The sequence below is a fragment of the Macrobrachium nipponense genome, chromosome 21 (genome assembly GCF_015104395.2).
Source record: "Macrobrachium nipponense isolate FS-2020 chromosome 21, ASM1510439v2, whole genome shotgun sequence".
Lineage (NCBI taxonomy): Eukaryota > Metazoa > Arthropoda > Malacostraca > Decapoda > Palaemonidae > Macrobrachium > Macrobrachium nipponense.
The window spans coordinates 36,749,939-36,775,616 of NC_087212.1; the positions used below are offsets into that span (position 1 = coordinate 36,749,939).

Here is a 25,678-nt window from a genome sequence, read left to right on the forward strand (position 1 = left end):
GACGGTGGTTCGATCCCATGGGGGGTACGAAATTATTATCGACTAAAAAAATTCCCCCGCGGTACATATATGAAAATATATCAATTCCGAGGTAGAGCGAATTAGATATTAAAGGACATTTGTAGCTCGAATGATTTATATGAATCACGGTGATGTGATAAATATTCATAACAAGGCTGCGTGGGTCAAACGCTCGAATCGGCTAGCATAGTGGAGGGGGTTTCCCATATCGATTCTAATTACAAATACAACGAGATCGGCGTTGATTTGAAATGGTCCAGAATCGATATAAACCTTTAGCCTCTCTTGATAGCCGTTTCGGCAGCGTCACTGGTCCGATCCTGATTTCGTTCCCCGTCCACTGGACGGTGGTTCGATCCCATGGGGGTAACGAAATTATTATCGACTAAAAATTCCCCCCTCGGTACATATATGCAAAATATATCAATTCCGAGGTAGAGCGAATTAGATATTAAAGGACATTTGTAGCTCGAATGATTTATAATGAAATCACGGTGATGTGATAAATATTCATATATATATATATATATATATATATAATATATATATATATATTATATATATATATATATATATAGGATATATATATATTTGGTCAGACATTGAATGCATAAGAAAAATATGGAAAGATTTATGTTATCCTTCACATATATTAGATATTTGCTGTAATAAAGCCCACAAAAAGTTTTATAGTGTATGTAACACAGAGAAAGAAAATTTTAAGAATATTCTCAGTTTCCCTTATTTTAATGGATTTGAAGCAATTAAATAATTGTTAAAAGCCTTCAAGGTCAGCCCTGTTTTTTCCTATAATAACACACTAAAAGGAATGTTTATAAAAAATGGTCCTAGGGAAAGCAACAACATAATATATAAAATTCCATGTATGGACTGCCCCCCCTTTTATCTCAGACAGTCATGCAAGGGCTTAGAAGTATGATTAAAACAACATAAATATTCTGTCAAAACTGGGCAAACATCTAATGCAATATTAATTCATTTAAGTGAAAACAACCACCGGATAAATTGGATTGGTAATTCAGTAATTGCAAGATCAAAAGATGTCTTATTACAAAATCTTTTATAATCTGCCATAATACAACTTACTTCCCATTATGATTTTAATATTAGTCGTAGCCTTTTTCATTTAGACCCTTGTATTTGTAACATGTTTAAGAATGACCTCAAAGATATAATTACAGACTTAAATAGAAATTAGTTGCCTTAGAGATATTTTCTTTGTATATGTATGTTTAATATGTTTTGTGAATAAGTTTTTGTTTACCAAAGATCTGAATGTGGTCAGCTATCACCCTGTATAATCCTTTAATTGTCTTGTCCCTTTGCCTGAGCAGTTGGACTTAAACTTTTTGTTCTTAAATTGTACCCATGTTTATGCTTGTTTGGAAAGGTTACTCATTCTCCAGGTGTGTTGGATTCTAGGTACTAATCTCCTTATAATCCCTATCTGTCACTTATACGACCTTTCCTGTACTCTCAATTTCTCATGTAAGTCAGTTTGTCTGCTAAGTAAGGGACATTGAGTGGAAAGATCTTGCATTAACTCTGTTGTTTATCTTTCCTTCATGGCTTATACCTTTATGTATGTGTGTGTATATATATATATATATATATATATATATATATATATATATATATATATATATATATATATATATATATATATATATATATATATATATATATATATATATCTATATATATATATATATATATATATATATATATATATATATATATATATATATATTTTACACATGCATCTTACCCGGCAGATATATACTTAGCTTATGTCTCTGACGTCCGATAGAATTCAAAACTCGCGGCACACGCTACAGGTAGGTCAGGTGATCCCACCCCCTACCGCCGCTGGGTGGCGGTAATAGGAATCATTCCCGTTTTCTGACAGAATTTTTCCTGTCGCCGGTGCTGACAACAACTTTGTTGGTAGCTCCTGCTTAGAATTTCTTGCTTGCTTTGCCGAGGATTATTTGGGAAGTATTTGATCTTTGGTTGTTGGCATACGCGGTTTTTGGATTTAGTTGGTTAATATGTTCCGATTTAACACCTGGAACTCTGTTAGAGTATGTGTAAATGAGGGATGCAAGGTGAGGTTGCCTAAGGCTACTTTGGACCCTCACACTGTTTGTGTAAAATGTAGGGGAAGGGATTGTTCGGTTAAGGATACATGTGATGTATGTGAGAGCTTAACTGAAGTGCAATGGAAAGAACTAACTTCGTATGTAAGAAAGTTAGAAAAGGATAGGATTAGAAAAGCTTCAGCTAGAAGTTCAAGTAGATCCTGTTCTGCGGAACAGGATAGTATTTCTAACCCTGCAGTAGCTTCGCCATCTTCCTTTTTGGTTTCAGCTCCTTCCCCCCGCAGCGAACCCGCAGATGTGTCTGCCGAGAGAGCCGCTGTGGAAGCTTCAATCCGCGATTTGCAACAGCAATGCGAGATATAGACCAAGGTAAGGGTGAAGTGTCTAGTGATAAGTGCAGTGTCCCCCAGTGCAGTGGAGGGGGCGTCTGACCGACTCCGCATCGCTCCTAGGCCTAGACCTCTTTCAGACTCCCATGCCCAAGGGAGGAGGAATGTCGAAAGCCGCAAGGTGGATGTAGAGTATCCCCAACGGTCAGGCGTCCCTTCAGCAGGTCCTGTAGGCTCATCCCAGGCTGCTGTAGAGAGCTATAGGAAAAGCCTCTTAAGGAAGTGTTTTTCCGACTCTGATTTGTCCTCTCCTAAACGAGGATGGAGGGTATTCCCCGCGCAGAAGCTCTGATGCTAAGAGTCATAGCGCAAAACGCCAAGAAGTAGGCTCTAGATCCTCTCCTTGTAGGAGTAAGAAGAAAGTCCTCTTGCGAGAAGGCAGTGATCGGTTCGTATCTGTCGAACGATCTCCTAGGAGTAGGATCTCCTCTTCAAGTGGAAGGAAGGAACGAGAGAGGGAACGCTCTGCTCAGTAGGATAGAAGCGAGAAAGGCTCTCCTTCGAAGGATGACTTTTCTAGAAGGCGCCAACGTTCGATAGGACTCCTGGATGATAGAATCTCGTTAAGTTACTCGAGACCTTATGATAGGCTTTCCCTCAAGGGGAGTCAGCGCCTCTCCTAGCAGGTTCCAAGATTCTACGAAGAACCTAAACAGGGGTTCTCGCCCTACTCCTGGAAGAGTATCTAGAGTGGACGCTTACCGTTCTCCTAGCAGGCGTCAAGAGCCTGAAAGGAGCCTAATCTTGGATCCGCGCCCTACTCCTGTAAGACGATCAAGAGTAGGAGCAAGCTCCTCTCCTCAAAGGCAGCAAGAGCCTAAAACGAGCCTTGCCAGGGATTTGCGCCCTAATCCTGGAAGATCAGGAGTAGGCTCTTACGCCTCTCCTCGTAAGATTCAGGAGCCTGAAAGGAGCCTCTTGTCAGACGCGCGCCCTACTCCTGGGAGTCACAGAAGAGTAGGCGCAAGCGCCTCTCCTCACAGGCGCCAAGAGCCTGAAAGGATCCTGACTTTGGATTCGCGCCCTACTCATAGTAGGCGCTCGAGAATAGAAACGAGTGTTTCTCCGGATAGGCGCCAAGAGCCTGAGAAGGTAGGCTCTAGATCCTCCCCTATCAGGTATCAAGAACCTGGGGAGCGGAAAAAAGCGGAGGTTTTTTCTTTACCGAGGAAACATATCTCGGGTATTGAACTGGCGGCTTCTTCTGACGAACTCTTGAAGGATAAGAGTCGCATACCTGCCAGGACTTCTTCACCTAAGAAGTCTCCCTCTCCGAATGTAACCTTGGAGGAAGTCTCGGAGGAGGAAGAAACGAAAGAAGTAGGAATCTCTGATTATAAGAGACTTTCTGCATTACTACTTCAGGAGTTTGGGGACTCGCTGTGTTCGGCTGATCCTCCTTCGCCAGGATCTCTGCTATCGAGTACTAAGTTGGCAAAATCCCCCTCTTTTGTCAAGATGCGGCCAACTCTCTCTATGAGAAAGGCCATCAAGAATCTGGAGAACTGGCTCCTGGTTAAGAAGGAGGCAGGTAAGACGGTGTTTTTGTGTCCTCCGTCTAGAATTGACAGGTTAAGCCTGGTGTCTGGTACGACACGAAGGAACCCATGGGGTTAGGCCTTCCGGCTCCGCAAATACGAGGATTTTTCTGCTCTGGTGGACTCATCTAGAAGACGCTCTCTACTATCAGCTAAAGCGTCTTGGGGAATGTGCGAGATGGACCATTTACTCAAGGGTCTATTTCGCACATTAGAAGTCTTCACTTCATGGATTGGGCCTTAGAAGCTCTAGCAAAAAGAGCGAAGGATCCGGAGTTTGTGACAATGGAGGTGTTATCAAGTGTCCTTACGTGCCTGGACAAGGCAGTCATGGATGGATCCACAGAAGTAGCCTCTCTCTTTGGAGCAGGAGTGCTCAAAAAGAGAGCAGTGTACAGCTCGTTTCTCTCCAAGTCTGTTTCTCCCTTGCAGAGAGCCTCTTTACTTTTTTCCCCACTCTCGGAATACCTTTTTCCTCAGGAGACAGTGAGGGACATTTGTAGGTCACTGTCGGAGAAAGCTACGCAAGATCTTCTTGCTCAGTCCGCCAAGAGGCTTAAACCTGCTGTGCCGATGGCTAAGAGAGAGGGAGCAACGAATAAAGTGTCCTTCCAACAGCCCTTTCGAGGAAGAACAACCTCAAGACCCGCACCTAAGAGTAGAAGGCCGTTTAAGAGAGGACGATCTTCTCGAAGACCATTCTCAAAGCCGCAGTGAGACAGGAGTCCTCCAGACTCCAGTAGGAGCCAGACTTTTGAGGTTCGCGAAAGTCTGGGCTCAGAGAGGGGCGGACAACTGGTCCCTCTCGATCCTCGAGAGAGGATACCTGATCCCCTTCAGGGAAAACCTCCTTAACCCACCACTCCAAGGGAGTTAGCGGCAAGATACAGAGATCCTTTAAAGAACAAGCACTATTACATCTGGTGCAACAGATGCTAGAAAAGAAGGCTATAGAAAAGGTATTAGACATTCAATCTCCAGGCTTTTACAATCGCCTCTTTCTGGTACCAAAAGCCTCGGGGGAGTGGAGACCAGTGCTGGACGTAAGCGCTCTGAATCACTTTGTGATCAAAACAACGTTCACGATGGAGACGACGTCTTCAGTTCTTTCAGCGCTAAGACAAGGGGATTGGATGGTGTCATTGGATCTGCAAGATGCCTACTTTCATGTACCCATCATCCCTCGTCCAGAAGGTATCTAAGATTTATGATACAGGGCCAAGTATTTCAGTTTTGCGCAGCCCTTTGTTTCGGTCTTTCCACAGCTCCCCAAGTTTTCACGGGATTGATGAAAAACGTAGCACATTGGCTACATTTAAAAGGAATAAGGATATCTCTGTATCTCGATGATTGGTTGACTTCGCTCGCAATCCAGGGATCAGTGTCTGGAGGACCTACGGTCGAACGTTGGACCTGACTCAGTCCCTGGGGACTGTTAGTGAACCTCGGGAAATCCCAGATGGATCCCCAGCAAAGCATTGTCTATCTGGGGATTCTGATGGATTCTCGGGGTTTTCAAGTGTTTCCGTCCATAGAAAGACAGGAACGGTGCATTCTAAAAGTGAAGACCTTCCTAGAGAAAGAACAATGTTCGCGAGGGAATGGATGAGTCTTCTGGGGACCCTCTCCTCGTTGGAACAGTTCGTTTCTCTAGGGAGGGGGCTTCACATAAGACCTCTTCAATTCTTCTTGAAGGAGAATTGGGACCAGAAGAATCAGGATCTGTGGGATCTTTTTCCTCTGTCCAGAGGTATAAAGGAAAGCCTCAGCTGGTGGTTAGAACCAGGCAGACTGAACGAGGGACTATCGCTGCAGTTACCGAACCCCTCCCTAGTGTTGTTTACAGACGCTTCGGAGACGGGATGGGGGGCGACGTTGGGCCCGAGAAGAAGTGTCAGGCACCTGGAGTGGGGAACAGGTCAGGTAATCCTGCCACATCAACGAGAAAGAGTTAGTGGCAGTGCATCTAGCTCTCAGACAGTAGGGAATCCCAAGTTCGCGAACTCAGTGTGCAGGTAAATTCAGACAACACGACAGCTAGCCTACATAAGAAAACAGGGGGGGACTCACTCCCTCTCACTGTACAAGAAGGCGAAAGAGCTTCTTCTATGGTCAAAGGAGCGGAACATCACACTCTTAACGAGGTTTATACAAGGCGAGAAAAAAGTCAGAGGCAGACTTCGTTGAGCAGGAGAGACCAAGTCATTTCCACGGAGTGGACTCTGCACTCAGAGGTCTGCAATCAGATTTGGAACCTATGGGGAAGGTCAAACATAGACCTGTTTGCAACTCATTGGAATGCCAGGCTGGAGAACTACTGCTCTCCGATTTCGGATCCAAGGGCAGTAGCAATTGACGGCCTCCTCCTAAATTGGGAAGGAATAGACGGCTACGCCTTTCCTCCTTTCAAGATCATAGGAAACGTCATAAGGAAGTTTGTTTTGACGAAAGGAGCGAAATTGACACTAATCGGCCCATTTTGGCCAGCTCAAGAGTGGTTCACAGAGGTACTGGAATGGATGATAGATTTTCCAAGGTACCTTCCTTTACGGAACGATCTTCTCAGACAGCCCCACTTCGACAGATACCACAAAAACCTCCCCGCTCGTCTGACTGCCTTCAGACTGTCGAAGGACTCAATCAAAGCGAAGGGGTTTTCACGCGCGGCTGCAAAGGCAATTGCAAGAGCCAGGAGACCGTCACTATACGCGTGTACCAGTCGAGTGGGAAGTGTTCCGAAGGTGGGCCAGGAATCAGAATGTATCCTCTTCCAGTACTCTGTGATGGAAATAGCAGATTTCCTGTTATATTTGAGACAAAAATGTAACTTGCAGTCTCAACTATAAAGGTTATAAAAGTATGCTTTTCATTGGTTGTGTTTAGACATACAGGACTAAACATCACGGATGACAAAGATTTACACGATTTGATTAAATCATTCGAGACTTCGAAGTCCAAGACAGCCAGACCACCCAGCTGGAACCTGGATGTGGTGCTAAAGTTTCTCGTGTCAGATAAATTTGAACCTCCCAATAACTCATCGTTTAGGGACTTGACTAGGAAATCTATTTTCCTCTTTGCATTAGCATCAGCTAAAAGGATAAGTGAACTCCAGGCTTTAGAAGGCACAGTGGGCTTCAGGAAGGATTCTGCAGTGTGTTCATTTAACCCCCTATTTTTAGCAAAAAATGAGAATCCTTCTAAGCCTTGGCCAAGGACGTTTGAAGTTAAAGGATTGACTTCCCTGGTAGGGAGAGAGATAGAGAGAACCTTGTGTCCGGTAAGGATCCTCAAGTTCTATCTAGAGAGGAAAAAGCAAATGGGAGGAAACTCAGAGAGCCTTTGGTGCTCGGTAAGAGATCCGAGAAGAACGATGTCAAAGAATGCACAGGCATTCTTTATCAGAGATATTATTACAGAAGCCCATATTCCTGTGAAGAGGAACATCTCGGGCAGTTGAGAGTTAAAGCACATGAGGTCAGAGCCGTAGCAACCTCATTAGCTTTCCACAAGAATATGTCGATAAAGGACTTAATTGGATCCACATATTGGGGATGCAATTCTGTGTTTGCGTCTAACTATTTGAGAGATGTACGTGTAACTTATGATAAGTGCTTCTCTCTCGGACCTTACGTGTCTGCGGATTCGGTGCTGGGACAGGGGGCTGAAACCAATCTAGCTTAGTTTAGATAGATTAGGAATTTTAATCTTGTGGTGTTGTTTTTTATGGTCGATTGAAAGTGGTCAGGGAAAAGTACCACTTTCAATTTGTAGTGTATAACAAAGTAGTGTGGTCAGGTGGTTGAGATTGGTTGTTTTCATGCTCCTTGTAATGGTTTGGACCTAGGCTCTGTCTTGTAAGAGGGTTAGTCCCCGTTGATACGACAAAGGTGAAGGCTCTACCATGTAAGTGGGATAGGCCCCATTGGTACGATCCGAAATAAGGCTCTGTCGAGTAAGCGGGCTAGCCCCCATTGACATGATCCAGAAGAGTTCTCAGTGACAGGTCTCATCCTCACTGGAATTCTTGAGGCAAGCAGACTCATAGACAGTACTCATGAAGTCTTCTGCCCAATAAGGTAGGAATCAAGGTATTTAAGTTTATTTATAGTACCTACAACAAAAGTTGTTTTCCCTGTTTTTTGAATTGCTATTCATATTGAGTAACTATCTCTTACCCTCCTCCAAGGGTGCCAATCAGCTAAGTATATATCTGCTGGGTAAGTTGCATGTGTAAAAATGAAATTGTTAAGATACAATAAAGTTTTACACATACTTACCTGGCAGATATATACGTTTAATGGCCCACCCATCCTCCCTCAGGAGATAGGGGAGGGGAAGAAAAAATTCTGTCAGAAAACGGGAATGATTCCTATTACCGCCACCCAGCGGCGGTAGGGGGTGATCACCTGACCTACCTGTAGCGTGTGCCGCGAGTTTTGAATTCTGTCGGACGTCAGAGACATAAGCTAAGTATATATCGCCAGGTAAGTATGTGTAAAACTTTATTGTATCTTAACAATTTCATATTAATACACACACACACACACACACACACATACACACACACATATATATATATATATATATATATATAATATATATATATATATATATATATATATATAATATATATATATATATATCTATATATCATATATATATCTATATATCTTATTATATATATATATATATATATTATATATATATATATATATATATATATCTATATCTATATATCATATATCTATATATATCTATATAGACTATCTATATATATATATCTATATATATATATATCTATATATATATATATATATATATATATATATATATATATATATATCTATATATATATCTAATATATATAATTATATATATATCTATATATATATATATATATTATATATATATATATACTATATATCTATATATCTATATATCTATGATATATATATATATATATATATTATATATATATATATCTATATATAATATATCTATATATATCTATATATATATATATATATATATATATATATATTATATATATATCTATATATATATTATATATATATATATCTATATATATACTACATATATATATATATATATACATATATATATATATATATACATATATACTATATATATATATATCTATATATATATATATATATATATATATATATATATATATATATATATATATATTATATATATATATATATATATATATATATATAGTCTTGAAAAATAGTGGGTTCGCTGATCTTGACATGATCCAAATTTTCAAAATATTTATATAATACCTTGCATATAAGGTAGAGATAATTTGTCTCATGGCTAAATTGTCAAAACTGTCATTAGTTATGTAGAAGAATGTAGAAAAAGAATAAAGTTATAATGTAAGTTCCTGTTTTCCAAAGTTTAATGCTAGTCTTTGTGCAGTGTAAGTTGATACAAGGAAAACTGCAAAAATTTCTTTAACATACACATTTATATATTAAATAATATTTATCAGGAAAGTTTTGAAGTAATGCATCGGGTTTTTTCAGACGAAAAGTTGCTCAGCTCCGTGAAGATTTAGAGGGCGAGTTGAGGGCACAGTTGAAACGGCAGGCTGCAGCACACAGTGATCATTTAGCTGATGTTTTGTCAGTACAAGAGAAAGAGTTAGAAACCAAGTAAGTTAGCATTGTATTTTTATCATCAGGTTTTACTTGTATACAGAGCATCAGTTAAATTTATGAGACTTACATTTTTTCATTTAATGTACATTATTGCAGTACAGTATTAGTGTTAAATTTGGCAATTGTAGTGTCATCTGTTATTGAATATAAATGTAATCTGTTGTTTTCAGATGGTTAAGTCTTTTGGATGACGAGGTTCATAGTGTCAAAACTAAGTACTTAACATCACTTTCAGAGGTTCAAGGACAGCTTGAAGGTCTCAAGGTATGTTACTCATAAGTTGGATTAAGTTCAGAAAATCTTCCTGGGGTCTAGAAGTGGTTTCCAGAAACTATATTTGTAGGAACTGTTTAAAAAGGAAGAGAGACAGATTGGATATTGTTTAAAATGGAAGAGAGAATGATTGGGCAGCATTCTTCTTCCCTCTCAAAATTCTGGTAGCTCACTTGTTTGAGTGAGGTAACAGTCTCAGGTCACTCTGCTCTTAGGATTGGGTTTGAGCTTAACAGATAGGCTGGTTATCATGAGGGTGTTGGAGTATTGTAATTTCGGTGTAAGGCCTATGATGGCTTTTAGAGAGAGGGTTCATCATTGCTTTAGTTGCAGCATGATATTAGGCATTGGGAAGTACTTTGTTGAAAAGTAAAATCTATGTCTTAGGGTGATCATTCCATTTTCCTTCAACTGTGAATGACCAGTGTTGATTTGAGGGTCTGGTAAATTGTTCAAGAGTTCTAATTAAGATCACTGGTGTTCCATGCTTACATTTAAAGAATAGGGACAAAGGTTGATGTTTTCAGGTACCCATGAAATTAATTCTTAGATGTTAGTTGTATTATGTTAATAAAAAAGCTTAGTTCCCTTGTGCTACAAACTGTCAGAGGTGCTAAAGGTAATTGGCAGTAAGCTTTTGCAATAGTTTTTTAAGCACATAGTACAGGTCATTCATCAGTTCTCATTTTTATTGTTTTTGTAAAAGAAAAATATTTTTCATAGAAAATGGGCAAGTTGCTGGACCTGGTATTATTAAAGAATGATCATACTAGGCAAAAACTATTGTTTCTAAGGGAGTACAGACCTTTGCTTTTTAAGTGGAGAATATATTTCACATGTAGAGCCGAACAGATGAGTGAATGTAGTTACAAGGATAGTCTCAAAGGTAATGGGAAAGTTACACTATAGTTTATTATGCCAATGTTTCATGACATACTCAAGGCTGAAATTATTCATAAACCATCTTGCCATAAATCACGTTGAAATGTCAATTTATTAATAGAAATTAGAGACACATAAAAGAAAGGGAAAATAAACCACACATAACTAAACTGTGGGAGTAATAAGACTAAGATTAAGAGTTTTTACAAGGAACCACCAAAAGAAAAAGAAAGAACACAAAGAAAAGAAAACGTGCGGTACCTTTTCCCATTTCTTTTACTTATATGTCTTGTAATTTTTGTAGGTTGATAATCATTATGTTAATGTGATACGTATTTTGTGAGGTAGTTTGTAAATAATTTCGGTCTTGAAAACACTATGATAGCAGCTGTTGTGAAATGTTGGTATAATAAACTACTGTGATGATGATGCCTATCCCTTCATTGCTAAGACTGTATCCTGAGTTGAAACACCCTATTTGGATTCAACGATAGTCATATGGTGGCACTGATGAAAGAGGTGGGGGAACCCCACATCCTACTCAAAGAAGCCTGTCCACTTTATCTTTTGACTGCTCCTTGTCAATATGATTAATTGTGCACTCAGGTTAAGGTACTAATGGTGTGAAAATGGCAAACTATCACAAACACATGACACAGTGTTCAGGAGACATTTTGACATGAAGCCTTATGTGTTCTTGTCTTCACCACTACAAGCCCCCAAATAATTTTAACTTCTTATATGCAGATATTATGATAAGTGTATGGTAAAAGCAATGACTAAGATTGACTGCCCAAAGTGGTGGAATAGGGTGCAGTGCTTGCTTTCATGATATGTAGTGCATTACATGGCATTTGCTTAAAAAATTGTATGCTTCCCACATTTACTTAGATTTTAAATAATATACATTTTCCAGGCACACTATTATCATAATACAAGAACACTATTATCATAATACAAGTACAGTATAAAAAATGCATGCACACCTATTTTGCATTTTTTTCCCATACATTTGTTTCCTGTTACAATGCACTGCTTTGAGGTCTTGGTAATTGTATTATTCTCTCTCTCTTTTTTTCTCCCTCCGTTTTGCTATATTGAACATAGTAGTAAATCGGCTAACTAATGCCTTGATATGCAGAGCCTCTAGCAGGATCATCCAACCTGCTCTTGATCTCTTGCATAGATTTACTGATCCCCAACTCCTCTTTCTTAATTCTGATCTAAGTAGTCTTGGTCCTCTCACTTCTAGGACCATGAGGTGGCTATGTACCAGTTTGTCTGACAGTCCTTGCAGGCTACAAGTAAAGAATGCCCTAGCCATATTTAATTTTAGTATTTACTGTATAGTATGTCTTTATTAAACTTATTTTTAGAAAAATTTATCGTGATCAGGAAACTGAGTTGGTCTTTCATATTGTAAAGTTGTTGGACTGGATTGACTCCAGTATGATAATTATTGTTCCTTTTCTTTCAGAATGCAATGACTGCACGTGCAGATGTAGACAAAGCAGCATATGCTGCAAGGGAGTTGTGGTTAGCTTGTGAATCTTTAAGAAGTGCACTCAGGTGAGGGTTTTAGCATTGAAGTGTTAACCTCTGCAGAGTAATATATCATCCATATGTTTTTACAGGGTTAAACCTGAAATTAGTTCTTTCCACCTCCATATGTCTGAGGCAGTTTTTACTTGAATTTCCATCTGGTGTAGGTTTACTTGCCCTTTCTTTGTTATTTCAGGGACCTCCTTCTAACCATCTGCAGCTTGTCCATTTCTGTCACATGCTCAAGTGATAATCTTCAAAGTTTTGGTCTATTTTCATGTTTCTGGACACTACATAACTTAGCAACGTTATCATGATATCTACTGAACTTCAGTAGTCCTTTAGCTTATCAGCAGCTTCAGTGGTTTGGCGTTCTGATGCATAAAAGTGTGATAATTAACAAGGACCCATAATATACGTAGCTTACCATTGAAGATGCAAGATACCCCACAGCTAACTGTAGTTTAATGTGCTTTGTACTCTAAAGTTTGAATTACATTTAACATTAAATTTAAGATATCTATTGGTAACATGCTTATCTAAAAAGGTAGCTTTGTAAAGACAACCATAAAAATTAATGTGTTAAGTGAAGAAGTCTGATTTTTTAGAGGGGTTACAGTATTATATTTCTGAAGCACTGTTCTGTACAATATAGAATTGATATTGAAACTGAATTTTACCAGAATTTTTAGGTATGGAAATGATTCAGTTTTGATATACTAGTGAGTTTGAGTAATTTGATGGTGAGAAAAATTTGGAATGATAGGGAGCAGTGAAAAGCTCATTTTGATATTTACTTGAACAATTTTTCTGCTTCCCAGTTGTAAATAACACTTATTTATTGCCAAGCATGTATTATCTGCATACATTGAAGAGAATTGAATATGTATATAGCAAATTTTGTGCAGTATGATGAGTAAAAGTGATAGTAAGTAATCTAACATTTGTGACTTGAATGTATTAAATAGTACACTTACTCTTATAAATGGAAGATGGTCTAGCCAAATTATATTTAGTAACAATAATATTTTTTCACAGGCTTGGTGCAGAGCAGGCTAAGTCTTGGGAAGAACAGCTGAAGCCCCTTAGTGACCATGTCAAAGCTATAAAAACTGCTGGAGGTAAGATATAGGTATATTACTGAATAAGAGATGAAACAAAATTTAAAAAGCGACAGATTAGAGTAAATAATATAACAATGTCAGTTACTAAGTAAGTAACAGACATTTGAGAAAAAATAAAGCAATAAAAAACATCATGAAAGTGTGTAGACCTGGACTTTGGACTAGATAGTCACATTTTTTGTAAATTTTTTTAAGAATAGGAAGAAGGACAATTAAGAAGTTCAGTGCTTATTAGTTAAGGGAGGCATGTAAGTATACACAAATGTAATCCTCCATTATAATGACTGCTGTCAATACTCAGAGACATAAATGAACAGGGATGCAGAAATAAGATTCATAGCAGGTAAAAAATGCAACAAGCAAGGCATTATGACTTATCCTAGGAAAGGTAGAGTTCTCTTAAAAATGGATAATTAATCTCTTATTAATTTTATAACTTGACAGCTTGACATGAAATAATGAAATCAAAAGCTTTATCTTAGAATTGTTGAATTACTTTGAGTTTTACCTTATTAGAAACTTTTCTACTTTCTAGGAAAGACATGGCAGGAAATTTTTTTTTTACAACACATTCTGTTTCTTGTTTGTAGGTGAAGCAAATCCTTACATTACTGCGGTCTTAAATGCGATTCCTGAAGAAGCTGTGGAACGAGGTGTATATACTGAAGAGGCAATAAAAGAAAGGTTTATAAAGGTTGAGCGAATTTGTAAAAGAGTTTCCATGGTTGGTGACAACGGAGGATCGTTGCTAAGGTTAGAATTGTCTTGAGGGTATGAACTGCAATTTTCTTGTTTTGCATATGTACAGTATATTGTCAACTGCTGTATGTGTATGGTTATTAATGGTGTTTGTTTTAAGTTTCTTATTTTGAATTTGTTAGCATGTGTTTTAATTGCTATTTTGTCTTTATTTGAAATTATACAAATTTTGATATCGCAGAAATAATTGACCAACTTTGAGAGCTTTTTGATAGCCTAGTCGCTGTTTTGTCCTCAAATGAGTTACCTTCCATGGTGTGTGCCAGCGCCCCATGGTGGCTATACTAATAACCAAGAAATATCGTTTAGCCTGGTCTTGTAGCCATGTATTATGCCATAATGATAAACACTATGACACTTGATAGAGTATAATGGACTTGAAGACAAGAAGGAGTTTTAGCTTGTCTTCAGCGAAGCTGTACCCAATTTCCAACATCAAGACTGCAGAATTGACTATTGATCGTACGCATCGGCCATCTTGTTTTACAATTGGGCCGGATAAAAGACCAAGAACCATTACCTCTCTCTAGTCAACGCAAACTAAGGTGTCTCCAGCCAGTTCTCTTCATGTGAGACTCTTTGATCTCCAATTTTTTTCTTCAGGAATCATGGAATCTCCAAAATTTCAAAGTAAAGTGCTTATTTTTAAGATTTAGTGAAAAATATTAAGGCTTAAAACTGTAGAACAAAGGTTTGTTTTGAATATAGAAACTGGCCTTTGTTGGCCGTCTATTGTTTGGAGAGCACATGGTCTGTGTAGTACACTATCTTTGCTACCCTTTTTATGAAAGTGAGAATTGTTAAAGAATTTGTCATTCCTTTTGGAAGTTTTGGCTAAAGAATTGGTCCACAATGTATTATTGATTTAGTTATACTTTTCAGATAATGGTGTCTACAATTTTATAGGCATTAGCCTACATGAACTATTACCCTAATTGGTTCATTGCAAATAATTTAAGACTATGTTGGTTATTGTTTGTAGCCTGTAACCTAAGATTATAAATCTTAAGGTGATTTAAATAACACTGATTAGGTAGTTACCTAATGTTTCAGTGATAAGTTCCTAGAAGTTGATAAACAGGCTACACTATTTTCTTTGTATATAACCTGCATATTCAAAATTACCTAAATTATTATTATTATAAAGGATTAGTTTATCCAGATCTCTGAGCCCAGGACTAGATAATACTTAATGTTAAGTGGTAAGCTTTACCTAAACACCCCATCAGACTAAATTGTTACTAGACCACATAAACTAAGACAATTCAAAAGTTGGCAACCAGTGCCAGAAGAGATAGTAGCCTAACCTTAAGGCTACATTTTAAGTATTTGTGTTTTAAATACCACATAACTTTGAGTGTTGAAGTTTCTAATTCTGATTAGATGTTATTCTAAATGAGGAGAATTGGCTGGAGAAATTGACTAGAGAGGTAGTGGTTCTTGGTCTTTTAACCACCCCAAATGTAAAACAAGATGGCCGATGTGCATGCGCAACAGTCACTTCTTCTGCAGTCTTGATGTGGGAAATTGGGTACAGCTTCGCTAAAGACAAACCAAAATGCCTTCTTGTCTTCAAGTCCATTATACTCTTGGATATTAGTATAGCCACCATGGGGCGCTGGCACTAACCATGAAAGGTAACTCCTTTGAGGACAAAACAGCTATCAACACCCGTGGGACAATCTGGACATGTACGCATTTCCTCCATTTTGCCTAATCCGTCAGGTTCTGAACAAGTTAATGCGGTCTCGGAACCTCAAGATGACTAGCAGCCCCATTGTGGCCGAAGGCAGAATGGTTTCCGGACCTGTTGGAACTCCTAATAGATGTGCCAACAGAGTTACCTCCATGGAACAACCTTCTATGTCAACCACACGTGGAGAGGTACCATCAGTCGGTGAAGTCCCTGTCACTTCTCGGGTGGAGACTGTCAAGTATCTCCTGTGAGCGAGAGGCTTTTCTCAGAAAGCAGCAGCACAGATGGCAGGAAATATCAGAAGGTCATCGGCAGCAGTCTACCAAGGAAAATGGTCCACGCACTGTGATTGGTGTCGTAGAGGGAACTTGTCTCCACTCAGAACCAGTATTCAACAGTTAGCAGTTTTTCTGATAGATCTCAGAACAGAAAGGCATATGTCTGTATCTGCCGTAAAGGGATACAGGTCTGCTCTAGCTTCGGTTCTGCGGATGGAAGGCGTACACATTTCTTCTTCATGAGAGATGGCTATGTTAATGAAGAGTTTTGAGCAGTCCTGTTCCCTGAAGGAACTAAAAGCCCCAGATTGGGATTTGACCATGGTACTGAGTAGTGTTACAAAACCCACATACGAGCCATTGAGACAGGCCACAGATATAAACTTGACAGTCTTCCTATTGGCTCTAGCCTCAACCAAAAGGGTGGGGGAGCTGCATGGTCTGTCATATGTGGTGAAGCATTTGAGAGGTTGGAAAAGTCTATGGTTTTCGAGTTTGTCCCAGAATTCGTTGCCAAAACTCAAAACCCATTAGTAGTGGATGGCAGATTGGACTCCTTATCCATACCTTCTCTGGCAGAATTTGTGGACAATGACCCTGAAGAAATGCTGCTATGCTCTGTCAGAGTACTAAGAGCGTACTTAAGAAGAACGCGGCATCTCAAGCCAGGATGCCGAAGGCTTTTCGTAAGTACAAGACGGAACAAGAAGGAAGTGTCCAGGAACACAATATCATTTTGGCAGAGAGAAATGATCAGGAATGCATACATGACAGGAGGCAGAGGGTCAATTAGCACAGAGAGAGCTAGAACTCATGACATCAGGGGCTTGAGCACTTCTTTGGCATTCAAGAAAAATATGTCTCTGGAGAGGATTTTGAAAGCTGGTATTTGGCGACGCCAAACAACTTTCACTTCCTTTTATTTAAAAGATGTTGCCCATAGATCCATGGACACATTTTCCTTGGGTCCAGTGGTATAGCTCATCCAGTACCCCTGGCAGGTCAGTTTGTGTCTAGTCTAAGCTTTAAGGATGAAACTGCCCGGTTTAGTCTGTCTCTAGGTTTCAGCAAGGGTAAGGAAGGGGAAGAGTTATATCTATGCGGCAGAACTCTGGCAACATATACTAAACCCTTTCTCTGAAGATCCATATTTAGACCAAAACCCAGGAACATCAGTCCCCACTACTCCCCAGGTTCATTCTGCGGAGGAGCCCAGCTCGACTGGTACCAGCTACAGTCTGTCATCAGCTATATATTGCCTCCAGAAGCTCAAGCTGCCAGCTCACCTGGCACCAGCTACAAGTCTGACCCCAGCTATAGACCTCACAGTGCCCAGAGTTTTGGCCTTCCCTGTTGCTCAACTTGCATGGCACCAGCTACAATCTGGTGCCAACTTTAGAGCTTACAGCATCCACAAACTCTTAGTAATTCGACGGGTGCCCAGTTCACCTGATGCCCAGCTTGCCTGGTGCTAGCTACAGTCAGGCACCAGTGTTATTTATACCAATCTACAAGCTTCTACAGCTCGCCTGGCGCCAGCTTAACCCTTAAACGCCGAAGCGGTATTTTAAAAATTGTCTCCCGTATGCCGGCGGCGTTCGCGAGTGAGCGCCGAAGCGGAAAAAAGGGTTTTTTCAAAAAATCACAGCTCGCTTAATTTTCAAGATTAAGAGTTCATTTTTGGTTCCTTGTTTTTTCATTGCCTGAAGTTTAGTATGCAACCATCAGAAATGAAAAAAATATCATTATCATATATAAATATGGGGATATATGACAGCGCAAAAAAATAATTTAATATATAATTGTATACAAATCGCTCTGTGAGCAAAATGAATAAAGCTAACGAGTCAATTTTTTTCGTTGTATTTACAGTAAATTGCAATCATTTTGGTATATAACACATTGTAAAACGATCAAGGCAACACAGAAAATATTATCACAAAATGATGCATGAATTCGTAACCCGGTGACGTAAAAAAAGCTGTTTTCAAAAATTCACCATAAATCGAAATATTGTGCTAGAGACTGCCTGTTTGTTGCAAAATGAAGGTAGTAAGTGATTGAATATGACTAGACTGTAAATGTTGTAGCTTACATTGCAGTTTTCGACCATTTCGGTCAAGTTAAAGTTGACCGAAGGATGAATTTTTTCTATTTATCGTTATTTATATGAAAATATTTCAAAAATGATAAAAGCTACAACCATGGGTTGTTTTTAGTTGTATTCTACATGAAATTGCGCACATTTTAATATATAAAACTTTATGTAATAGCTAATTTAAAATGGTGCAAACATTACGACAATCGGACAAAAAAATTATGATTTTTTCGGAAGTTACCACGTGGATATAAGGAAAAAGTTTATTTCATAAATTCACCATAAACCGAAATATTGTGCTAGAGACTTCCAATTTGTTGCAAAATAAAGGTAAATGATTGAATTTTACTAGAATGTAATAGTTTTAGCTTACAATTGCGTTTTTTTTACATTTTGGTCGAGTTAAAGTTGACCGAAGGTTGAAATTTTGGCACATCGTTATTTATATGAAAATATTTCAAAACTGATAAAAGCTACAACCATGGGTTGTTTATTGTTGTATTCTAAATAAAATTGCACACATTTTCATATATAAACCTTTGTAACGACTAATAAACATTAAGACAATCTTATGAAAAAATTTATGATTTTTTCGGAAGAGTTACCGCACGGACGTAAGGAAAAAGTTTTTTTTCATAAATTCACCATAAATCAAAATATTGTGCTAGAGACTTCCAATTTGTTGCAAAATGAAGGTAAATGATTAAATATTACTAGAATATAAGAGTTTTAGCTTACAATTGTGTTTTTCGACCATTTTGGTAGAGTCAAAGTTGACCAAAGGTTGAAATTTTGGCACTTATCGTTATTTATATGAAAATATTTCAAAACTGATAAAAGCTACAACCATGAGTTGTTTTTGTTGTATTCTACATGAAATTGCACACATTTTCATATATAATATTCCATGTAACGGCTAATATAAAATGGTGCAAAAATTATGTCAAAGTGACGAAATAATTTCTGAGATGCGTCGCTGATGCTTTTTAGTGCGAGAAGAAAAAATTCGCGCTTGCGCGCCTGGATAAGGATTGTAAAGAAAACAATGCCTTGATCCGTGAGCTCCCAGCATCCCCCAAGGTGCGTGATTCAAAAGTTTTTGCTTAGTAGGCCTATAACTATTTTTCTGCAAATTTTAAAAAAAACTTTTTTTCGTCGATGTACCATACGTCAGTTCGGCACCCGACAGACAATTTTCGTCAACGTTTAATACGTCCAATCGGCGTTAAAGGGTTAATAGCTTTTAAATTCTGCAGTACCACAGGATACAGATTAAGCATGGTATGGCAGGAAGAAGCATAGGATGTTCACCTATCTCTTTACCTTCTAATGAGGTATAGAGTTTTTAGGAGCCAGAAGGTACAAAGTACCTGGAGCACCCACCACTCTCAGAGAGGTTGTGATGTTTTTTCATTGTAAGTGACAGTGTTTCTGGTTGTTTTTCTATGTTGGTACTGCACCCAGGGCAAGGGCACCTTTTAAAGTTTTGCTAGCTATCGGATAACACCTTAGCTGCATAACTTCCACCGCTACTTTGGTAGCTATCGGAGTACGTACTCCATCACTACAAAGCTCCCCTACTTATGTAGCTTTACCACCGTGCCACTACAGGTTGAGCGGCAACCCATTGCAGTTTTATACTGCAGGCTCTCTTAACTGATAAGGAACGACAAGCCTTGTAATTAGTGCTTGCAACTTGTTCTATTTCAAGTTCATTACATGACAATGTTTTAGAGTAGAATACTATATCCATGTATCCCACCTCCTATCAATGTGGGATTCAGCTATGTAATTACGTACTTGGTAAGTTACTTATATATAAAAATGTCATTTTTATATACAAAATAAATTTTTTATATTTACCAAGTAATTACAGAATGGAGCCCACCCTCCTCCCCTGTGATGGACATAAGGCATAAAATGAATGAGGATTGTCTGCTAGGTCGTTCCAATATTCTGTTAGTGGGACAGGCTGTTACTTACATAAACTAGTATATTGAAGCACTACTAGTGAAATTTTGAATTTAAGCTGCTGTACAAGTGGAAATTATAGCTATGTAACCACCTACTGGGTAATTCTATATAAAATTTTATTTTATTATAAAAATGTCATTTTGTATCTTGTTTTTCTACTTTACATTCCTCTATCTTTTATTGTTTCCTATGTAATTATATTTACTAAATGTTTTACTTTATTTTTCACTTATGTATTAGTTTACACTGTACTTCTATGTTGTTTCAATTCACAGTTCTAATATTTAGGGTATTCTGTTCTTTCATTCGTTGTTGCTTTCTTCATGTCATGCTTTTGCTCTATCAAATATTGTGTCAGTTTTGAAATTATAGCACCACCTTTTATTTTCACACATTTCCTCATTTAAATGTTGATGTCTGTAGTAGAAGGTAGAACAATAAACACAAAAGCCAAGCATGAAAAGTATTATCGTAAAGTAAGCAACGAACATATGAGAGGGAATAAACTCAAGAAATTTCATGAATGCATGTAGACCTGAATTAAGATCAAATGACATGGTATCTTTTTAATGTAAATTATTTTTATTCAATATTAAGGTTGTTAGAGTGATTCCATATATATTTCATTATAGCTTTCAATGTTTGTAATGAGTGGTAAGTGAAGAAGATACATTGAAAATTGGCAAAAGTAAAGCTGTTGCAGTGGAAGTATGGATGTCACTTTAAATACTCCAAAGGATTCTAATTGAAATTTTTATTGAGCAGTGATTGTTAATGATATAAAGGGGTTGTAATGGAAATTCCTGGATCTTGTTAGGTTTAGATAGATATTCTATTACTATTGGAATAACAGAGTTACAGTTATCTTTTAACCAGTTATCATCTCTTTCAGGTATTTGCTTTCTTATATGCAGAGCTTTTTGATCCTAAATGCATTTGAATACTTACCTGGTGCTGAAGTGAGAGATGAGGAAATTGCAGTAGACTCCCTTTCTACGTACGAGATTCTTGCAAGGGCAAGGTAATGCCTGTGGTATTTTGGTATTTTTTGCTTCTGATGAGTAATGTTTATTAATGTAATATTAAAGGTTATGCATTTTTGTGTGAAATTTATCAATCTACTGGTAAAAATTCTTGAAAAATTATAAGAATATGGGCACAGTGACCATCAAAAGAACTACTATGAAACAGTGTAAAATAAGGGTGAAATGTGTATTAATATGGCACACAAGACAAGAGCCACATACTTAATCAGTTTTCTGGTATTCCGTTTCTGTCTTGAAATTGTATTACACTTATGACTACTCTATATAATGAAAAGCACAAGTTACTAGTACAAACACTGAAGATTTTAAGATTACACAACTTGAAAATAAACTTCTATTTCCTGAATGAACTTAAATAGTATCTACCCACAGATCATTCAAACCATGTACCTAAGTTTTATTAATTTTCTTGTCACCCTTTAGATACTGCTTGGATAAGGATGATCTTCCAATGAGCATTCGTTACATGAACCTCCTCCGTGGTGAACCACGTAATGTTGCAGCAGGTTGGTTGAAAGAGGCCAGGTTGACTTTAGAGGCTCGTCAAGCAGCTGATGCTTTGCTGGCACATGCTGCAGCCACTGCTGTGAAGGCCCGATAGAACAGGTAGAGCAAGTAATGTTTTTCGAAGTATATCTTGATTTGGTATTGTATTTTGTCTACAGTACAGCTGCTATTGTAACATCTGAACCTTGTCTTCACATCTGCCTTTACTGTTGGACTAAAAAGTTATTTTTCAGTTGAAAAAGCCCCAGAAGGGTTCAGGAAAAGATTCTTTGTTTTATTTAGTAAGAATATACTGTATAGGTGCCTTTTGTATTAAGAACTATATGTAAAGTTTTTAAGTCATCAAGTCAATTTTTGGCAGGTTTTTCATGTGGCAAGCAAGGAAACTTTTCACATATAGAAAGGAACAGGTTTAATACTTAATATTTTTAGTATTGTGGGAGAATCACTTTATTTATCTTGTGATGTGGCGGTTTAATTATCCCGAACTTGTTCAGTAGGGTAAGTTGATGGCTTGAGACATAATCACGAATAAAGTTATGCTATACTGTTCTGTACTTATATGCAAGTACTTTACTGAAATGTCCAGTTTTGTATGAGTGATTGTCATAATTGTTTTAATAGTGTAGAAACAAAAGTTTTAGAGGAAATTTTTCTCCTAGAATACAATATGCAATTTTTATAGGAAAGACTAATGTATTTTTGATTCTCATGATTGTAATTTATGATTGGGTCAGCATTCCACAAGGACTATAATTTATAGTATTGATAATCTATTGTTACTCTATACTATGATTAATAAGTGAATATCATTATCTCTCATAGGATGGATAGGTAAATCGTCACTTGGTGATGTGGTGATACAACACTTGAGTGTGAGACTACATCTGAGCCTTTTGACTTTTTTGATAAATTATTGAAGATAAAGAGATTGTCTTTGTATGCCAGTCATATAATTACTGTCAGGTTATTGTTGTATTAGGGAGTAATTTAAGGAGACCAAGATAATAATGGAATAACTGAAAATACAACTTTCTAAGGTTTTTCAAATGGTAACTTTTCAGTTTTCCAAAAAATATTTATAATTTTTGAGTCTCATTTTTTATGTATTTCTATTGGCTTAAGTGATACTAAGCCCATATTCTTAATTAGAGTGTGATGAGTAGGATTCAGAAAAGAGATTCATACTCTGGTTTTAATTTGGCATTCATTTAATTAAAGGCATACTGTCTTTTTTTATTTTAGGGTAATTGTAAAATATTTTCGCTCTACACTGGCTCTGGGGAATGTTGTTCAGTCTTCTTGAGCTATGTTGTTATATCACACTGTGAGAAATATCCGACTGAATTTTTCTTGCATTGCCTTGCATTTATACATGACTGGTGTTCTTTTTATTGCACATGTAAATGAATATAATTAGAAAAAATATAAAGTTTACCCTACTAATTTTCATTCTGCTTTTGTTACTGTCAAAGCATTATTATGTAGAATGATGCTAGGAAGTTGAGAAATTTACACAAGTCTTTTAGGTTAGTTAGTGAAGCATTTTCTTTGTTAGAAAAGCATCACAGATTTGCTGAAATCTTGAATTTGAGGTTTTGCTCCTGTTTTGTTTTATCATCCCAAAGTAGCTTAATGAGATCTCTGAGTTAGGTTTCTAGACTCACACAAGGCTCACTTTTACGCCAGCCCATAATGCTCCAGTGCATAATATCTGCAGGTGGTGTGTTCATCCAAAAACAAAATGGAAATGTTGTGGAGGTGGCATTTTATATGGAAACCTTGTTTTTCCATTGATCTTTTACTCAATTATAATTAAACATGGTCAAGCTTCCATCTGTAATAAGTATATTTTAATTGAAATGAATGGAAAGACAAATTTGTGAGAGGTAACTGAATTAAGAGTACTGGTAATGTGAGGTATTTCTTTTTTCAGAGAGCAAAACTATACTAGTATTTGGGTATGTTAGTATCCAGAGTAATATTAGTGTAATCGAAATGGGATAAATTTTTAATAATACTATAACCTGCTTTATACAGAATTTCTTTGGTTTGTATTTTGTAGTATGTGTGGTTCTAGTTCACAGCTAACCAGTAAATGTCCTCCCAGTACCTAGCACATATGCTGACATTTTAGCTATGAGAGAACATCTAGCATTATTAATTCTCAAATTAATTAACAAGCCCATGCCATTAGCAATTTAACAGATGGTGTAACATGGAATGCCATTTTCATTTTTAATTTGTTAAGTTCTACGTCTTTACAGATAAAATGAGATATAAATATAGTACAATGTTCTCTTGACATTTTTATATGATCAAAGGCTGCAAAAGTTATACTGTACTTCAAGTTTACCATTTTTTTTTTATGCAGTTTGGATGATAAGTTATCTTAAGTTAAAGAAGAATAGCAGTAGATAAGGCAGTAGCAGGACGATGATGAGGGAGAAGGCCCAGAAAATCATGGAGAAGAACGTGTAACTTGGTCATTGGAAAACCTACTTATAGCATTAAAAATGATGGTGATGACTATGATGATGACATCAAAAAATGAAATTTAGGAATAAAAACTTGTAATAAAAGAAACACTTTCAGCATATGCACATGAAAGCTGATTTACTTTTTAATACTGGGAAAATCTTATGTAATGAAATATGAATTTAATTTCTAAGGGCTGTGGGTTTTTTTTATATACTATGGAGATTATAATTTCAGATTAACACATTTTTCTTTTTGTTAAAGAAATAAAAATTTTTAGCCTGTAAATTGTTATAAAATTGCATGTTCCAAGTACAAAAATTACGGAAAGAATTTTAAATATATATTATATAATGAAATACTGCATTTTGAATCATAGATATTGGATGCTGGTTGAAGATTTTGGGTGAGAAAGGAGAGAGAGCCAAGTGAACCTGTATCAGATTGTGAAAATCTTTAATTGTTACAAGTTTGAGATGAATGGATTATAAACAGGATTGGTAGTCCAACAGTGTGGGTTTACTTCTTCTCTTTTATTTACAATGCAACTAACTTTCTCTGGGATATAAGGGACATTTCTTTTATATACAGCTTGTTAAGAACATGTGAAATATGTACATATTGTTCATATTCTGTAAAAGATTAAAGTGCAAAACGTTGATGAAGTTTTATTGTTCCTTAGTTGCTTAAAGACTTGTTTCCAGGATATAGCAGGTGTCTACTTGGTAACAAGCCATTTGTTTATTTTCTTTTGCTGGTCCACTATATTGTAGTAGAGTGTCTTGTTTATTTTTATTATAAGGCTCTTGCCCTCATAATTTGTTTATTACTTGAGAAGTCTTGGTTTTCATGCCCAAAGTTTGCCTGTTACCATTCTACCCTTTTTCCCAGTTTTTGTGACTCCTAAACCTAGTCAGATTTTTCTACAAAGCAGAATAGAAGTAAAAATTACCTAATACTCACTGATTAAATTAGATACTCCGTTGTTCAGAAAATTCTATCCTATAAGCTTATCTTAAATTAAATTAATAAATAAAAATCTATATGACTACTGGGCATTTAATTTATAACCATGGTCATGATGAAATGCAATTACGTACATAGATATTTTAAGAATGGCTACACTCTTAGTAGTACTCTTATTCTCCTTATGCTCTCAGTAAATGACTATGCGAAGAAGGGATATCGTTAAGGACTGTAGCCAAAATTGTAGCTACAGACTACTCAGCTTGGGCATTTACTGGTACTCTCCTGTAG

At 37.1% G+C, this 25,678-nt stretch overlaps 1 protein-coding gene across 7 annotated transcripts in view; it reads left to right on the forward strand.

The window, feature by feature from the left end:
* Positions 1-25,080, forward strand: part of LOC135197935 (MICOS complex subunit MIC60-like) — a 121,725-nt gene extending 96,645 nt beyond the window's left edge. For all 7 annotated transcript variants that reach the window (XM_064225207.1, XM_064225208.1, XM_064225209.1 and 4 more), the window contains 8 exons: positions 9,630-9,758; positions 9,935-10,028; positions 12,397-12,488; positions 13,500-13,582; positions 14,176-14,338; positions 21,283-21,411; positions 21,860-22,042; positions 24,318-25,080. In XM_064225207.1, coding sequence (XP_064081277.1) covers positions 9,630-9,758; positions 9,935-10,028; positions 12,397-12,488; positions 13,500-13,582; positions 14,176-14,338; positions 21,283-21,411; positions 21,860-22,037 — 868 coding nt within the window. In that variant the 3' untranslated portion in view covers positions 22,038-22,042; positions 24,318-25,080. The remainder of the gene's footprint in view (positions 1-9,629; positions 9,759-9,934; positions 10,029-12,396; positions 12,489-13,499; positions 13,583-14,175; positions 14,339-21,282; positions 21,412-21,859; positions 22,043-24,317) is intronic.
* The last annotated feature ends 598 nt before the right edge of the window (positions 25,081-25,678 follow it).